The following is a 5,664-nucleotide window of genomic DNA, read 5'->3' as shown; positions in this document are numbered from 1 at the left end:
GCTCAGAATCCTCTATCAGTCACAGGATAAACGCTTAAGCCAGTAAGAACAGCCAAAAATACTTCCTTACGTTTGTTGCTAAATATCTGTCTCCCACCAATGTCAATAACTTTGGTTTGCCTCCTTTCCCCTGCTAGGTGCTCCAGAAGAAACCTATCCAGTTCCTTGTAGGTGCTGTGAAACACATGCCCTTGCTCTGCCTGCAGAGCGATTGCTTGTTCTAGCAAACTCAAATTCCCTTTTGTTTTGTCCAGCTCAACCGACACTTCTGTGGTTTCTGACAGGCACTCGTTGTCGTCTTCTTCACTTTCAGGGAAGGGATTCTGAATCCTCTTCTCAAAAGGATCTGGGTGAGACTCCTGGGGTGCTCTTAGCTCTGTTTCTGAGTCACAAAGTGTTTCACAAGGGCCAAATTCTACCTCTTCCTTCTTAATTTCTGGGACTTCGAGGATGCTAGGTTGATTACACTCTACAATATACTTCTGAGTTACATGGGGCTTTACACCAGTTTCTTCTGAGAAATTTGAGGAGCTGTCCCACTCGTTGTCCATAATTTCAGAGTTACTTTCATTTTCCTCAGACGAACAGTATTTTGGGTCAGAAATAACAGTCTTTTCCTTTCCTTCAGCTGAGTTAATCATGTAACATTCATCAGTGTCATCACCTTCTGTTTTTAAGGATTGAATGCCGCTATCATTTAGATTTTCTGCCACTGTTTCTCTGGGTGCATCTTTTGCTAATTTTCCCAAGTTCATCAAAGATTTGGCCACAGCATCTTGGTAGCTGGAGCAGTTATCTTTTCTTTGACTGGAGTTTTCTTGCCCACCTGAATGAGGGGTTTCCTCAGATGATTTTGGAGTACTTTCCTCTGTGTAAGAAAAAAGCAAGAGAAAAATATGTAAGAATAGCTGCTTTTTATATCTTGTAGAAGTGTTATGATGATATTTACTTACCAATCACCATTTCTTTACTCAAAGGTACTCTGAAATGATTGAATCCACACCAAGGTAGTGTTTGAAATGACTGCTTGTAGCATCAGGAAAAGCCCTTCTAAGATTATATCTACTTTAGACTATAGCTCCAAAGCTATATGAGAAAATAAATATGTTGCCATTTTCCAGCGATGGTGAAGACATATATTATATTAGAACACATGCACATTCATATACGTTCATATAAATTTAATGTGCCATATATATACATATACACACAATCTACATAATAAATGCATATATATAGGTACACACAAGCACACACACACATATTTTAAAATTCCTCCGATCTATTTTCACTTTTCTTTCATCTAAGATTCCCAAATATTTTTGCAAAATAGACCCTAATTACTTTCCCAGTCACCCCAGGTCCCATGAAAGACCTTGACGGAAAAAAACTCAGTACTTCACAAAGGGCAAGCTCCTGGTCACCATTGTAATTGCCACGTTAAGTGATAGATCAGGTCATGCACAGGCAAACAGAAATGGTTGTTATGTACAGACTCATAAAGGACTTGTTAAAGACACCACTGAAGTGCATCCTGTCTTTATAAACATCTTTCTTCAGAAGAAAAGCAGCAGCCAGCAGGTAATACAGGCTGCATGTAGGAGAGGTTGTCAGTGTGGAAGACAATATGCCTTTTGTATCTCATTTAATTTTTTATAAACATTTCCTCTGACAAGGACACTCAAAAATACATCTCCATCATCTTCCTTTCTGGTAATTACCTCTCTAAAATCAACACTGGTTTGCCAGGATCAAGTAAATATTGCCATAGTAACTAAAAGCATTTTTGGATGAAGGGAAGAATTTAGTCACAACACTAGCCCCTTCAATAATGCTGATTATAGGGTACATACTTTTGTTGGGATCTATTCAACATAAACTGAAAAATTTAACATTTTACTTCCTAGAAAGGAGGATGAATAAACAAGCACAGACTATTTCATAAGATGTGTCTGTCCTTTCCTGAATCAGAAGAACTCCAGGTTTAAATAATAAATTAAGCATAGTCTAAAATGCAAATGAAGTTTCTCTCAATAACACAGCGAGCTATTAAGAGAAAGTGTAAAGGGTTATGATAATTTTAAAGTATTATGAACTACAGAAAACAAATAAAAAGCATTTTCAGTGAATATGTCCAATTCATTGAACTATTCTCTCAATCCACTTAACTACCCACATGTGTACAATAATGATTTATAGACATTATACCTAATTATGCATATTTGGGCTGTGTTAGAGTGCCTAACAAAAGCTCTAGAAAGCAACAATTACCTCTGTTGCTTAGCTACATAGTTTAAAATATTCCTATTAAGTGCAGATTATTGTGGAGGGGAAAAGGGGGACAAAAATGCACATGTGCACCACAATGCATTTCACTTTACGGCTGCCAAACTGTTAGCATTTTGGGTCACTTCCAGTTTACATAATTGTTTGGTTCAACTGTTTGTTATATGTTAAAAGAAAATATTGATTAATTCTTATTCTTCTTAGGAAAATTGGACTCATGCAGGGAGAGGTGGCCTTGTGCACTGTGTGCATAAAGTTGTATTTAAAAAAAATGTCTGTAAACCTTAGTGTAAGTTTTTAGCAGCTGGTCTAGTACCACACACATTGCAGTATTCTGAATAAAGAAGTCTGCTGTCTTTTCACATCTCAGCAAGTAAGAGTGATGATTTGGCTCTATAACCAACTTTAGTTAAATGGGGTTTTATTATTTGCTTTTCTGCCATTTGGAAAATAACAGAATCCCATCAGTGGGTCATTTCAAAAAGTAAGAAGTACTAGTTTTAAAAGAAATCTCCTACCCTTCAAAACAAAACAAAACAAAAAAACTTGATAAGAGTAACAGGTCTTTTCAGTTATTTTTCTGTGTGAAAGATGAAAAATAATATAAATCCATGATAACAGATCTTTGTTGCTTAAATAATTAGCAATTTTTAAATGCAATGTTTAAAAATTTGTTGTTGAACCAGTCTTAACGGTTCAGCTGTCCCGTCTTTGCTTTTCACTTCTACGGGCTGTAAATTTACTTTAAAAATAATCAAAACTCAGCTTAGTTTACAGTTGCATCAATCCATGAACCGAAGCATTTACTGATCAACAGACAAGAATCATGAGTTCATAATAAAATGAGCAATATTACACTAAGAAACTACAAATAACCTACCTACCCAGGCCAGCTGCATGCTTTAGCTGAAATTTATTTTGTAGATGGCAAAATTAATGCAAAAGGGACAGACTGTATTATTACTGACACAAGCAGGTTGGGAGAAATCTCACTGGTATTAAATATTTTTGAAATTGAGTGGTTTTTTTCTTTTGACTGAAGGGATGGGTGCAAATAGGGTTCGCCTACATTTATATCAATGGACCTGGCCCAACATGTGCCCTTTTTAAAAAAAAAGAACCAGTTAAATAACTTAGGTTCATCTGTATATAGCACAAGTTCTACCTTTATGCCCATCTTAGCACTTTCCCTTCAAGAAGTTCTTCAAGCTGTGGAGGGGACAGACACAAGAGAAAGAAAAAACTTCCCTGGGGGCAGCTCTGGATGGCCAGGAATGAGGCTGAATCAATACAAGAAAAAATAGATAAAATCTATATATCTTAAAAAAAAACAACAACCAAACCAAACAAAAACCAAACCCCACGGCCCATACAGGAATTCATACTCAAACAGCCTATTTTCTGGTGTTAAGAGATAGAAATACTCCTTGCAGGCTGGACAGGCACTGAGAACCATGGAACTTTTTTCTTTATTAATTTATTTTAGTAATGTGACACAAAAGACAGAGACATTGGGTATCAGCTTTTAATTAATGTACTGTTTGAGAGGGAGCTCCCTTGTCAGCTTTCACACTGATGGGATGCAGATCCCTGGAAGGGACTCCTCCTAGAAGATTTACAAGGCACAACTGGCTGAAATCTTTGCCACACAGAAATGACACAAATACTTCCACTGATTTTGGTAGAACTGGGATTTGGCTCTTTAAACTGAAAGGCAGCTGCCTCCTTCTTCTCTGTATTCTATAGTATTCATATGTTCAAAATTTGGAGGGTTTGTTTTGTTTTTAAGGAAATTCTATTTAGAGTAGATAAAGGTATAAATTCCTAATCTCACTTCATCATAGAATCGTAGAACATCCCAGGTTGGAATGCATCTCGAAATATCATCTGGTCCCAACTTTTGTGGGAAAGGGAGCCTAGATGAGATTATCTAGCACTCTGTCCTTCAAAATATTTGATAAGAAGAAACTGAGTGGAAAATAAATTACCTTTAAATTCCCGCGGCAACCAGCAACTGAGTGGAATGCAAGTTCATTTTGTTTTCATATTATCTATCATTACTAATTTCCCAGAGCCAGGACACATTGCTTTTATCTTGACATTTGCTATCTACTGATGACTCCTCCCTTCAAAAAAATGGAGGATGTATTCCACTGATATTTTCTCGCTTGCCTGATTAATGATTTGTGCAGGACTCCTTAAACAAATATGTGACAGCCAGTTTAGTTTGATATTTCTTGTCCATCTTGAATATATATAACTACATATTAGAAAGAAAGAGCAATAAACACACTGTAGCTAAATCTTTCTCTCTCCCTATCCTCTTCCATAGTTGCCAGCATACATGTTGTAGAAGTTTCTATAAATTGTTGGTCATGTTTGGCTTAGCAGAGTTGGAATAACAAGTGTAAAAGTGCTGAGTCTAATAATCGTGTTAAACAGAACACACGTAGCAGTCACATGCATGAAATTGCTTTGCTAAATGTTAAAGTCAACAATGTTTTGCTAAGCGGGTTTTTTTTTTTTCTTCCTGAGAGCTTTATATATTCCAGTGAAAATCTGCTCTTCATAAATGTGTTTTTCTCAGTGGTGGGCTTAACCTTGTTCTTTGACAGAGCTAGTGGAGAAGCAGATGCTGCTCCATATCTGACCTTCTGCAGTAGTTTTCTCTCTGTGTGACCTACAAAGCATTTACTAGACCCCAGGAGGAGTTATTGTACAAAATAATTGGAAGTACGATGGTTAAACCTAGACAGAAATACACCATCCCAACTCTGTTAGAAGTCAAACACATTCTGCATCCGTTTTGAAAATACTGTTTCATATCTCTCTTCCTGTGGAATTCAGGTTCAAGCAGAGCCACGCTGCATCACTACCTGGAGTTGAGCTGCTTTCGAGGACACTGATCTCTTCCTGTAAATCTGTCCTGTCTTCATTTTCTTCTTTGCATTCCACACTGGGGCTGTAGTGGCGGGGTTTCATTAACAGGGACTTCCTTTTGTTGACGGGAACGCCTGATACCTGTTCTTCAGCTTTTCTCTTCTTAGCCATGGAGCATTTGTAGGCACTGCAATGACCAATCAGCAAAGAAAGAGAAAAAAGTGGGAGAAGTGAGGGGTAAATCATTTAAAAACTAGCACCATCCTCCAGTTTAATTCTAAGTATAAAAGTGAGGATTGACAAAATATTGCTGTTTCAGCAAGTTGTGTTTAGTGGAGTTTTAATTTTAGCTCTTGTACTCGAAGTTCAGGGCACAGTCAAGTCCCATTTCTTTTCACTGCTGCCAATATCTGTTTAGGGGAAGGGTAATGAGGAGGAAGACAAAGCCAAAAAACCCGTAACCCAACATCCTTAGTCCTAAATAAGCATATGCTAATC

General features: G+C 37.2%; 1 protein-coding gene across 1 annotated transcript in view; it reads right to left on the bottom strand.

Moving 5' to 3' along the window:
• Positions 1 to 5,353, bottom strand: part of ST18 (ST18 C2H2C-type zinc finger transcription factor) — a 50,832-nt gene extending 45,479 nt beyond the window's left edge. Inside the window, exons 1-2 of the mRNA XM_009509305.2 lie at positions 5,163 to 5,353; positions 71 to 868 (exon numbers count right to left, since the gene is read on the bottom strand). Coding sequence (XP_009507600.2) covers positions 71 to 868; positions 5,163 to 5,337 — 973 coding nt within the window. The 5' untranslated portion in view covers positions 5,338 to 5,353. The remainder of the gene's footprint in view (positions 1 to 70; positions 869 to 5,162) is intronic.
• Between the last annotated feature and the right edge of the window lie 311 nt (positions 5,354 to 5,664).

The sequence above is a fragment of the Phalacrocorax carbo genome, chromosome 2 (assembly GCF_963921805.1).
Source record: "Phalacrocorax carbo chromosome 2, bPhaCar2.1, whole genome shotgun sequence".
NCBI classification, from domain to species: Eukaryota; Metazoa; Chordata; class Aves; order Suliformes; family Phalacrocoracidae; genus Phalacrocorax; species Phalacrocorax carbo.
Note: the sequence above shows the minus strand (reverse complement) of the source record. Positions and strands in the feature narration are given on the sequence as shown.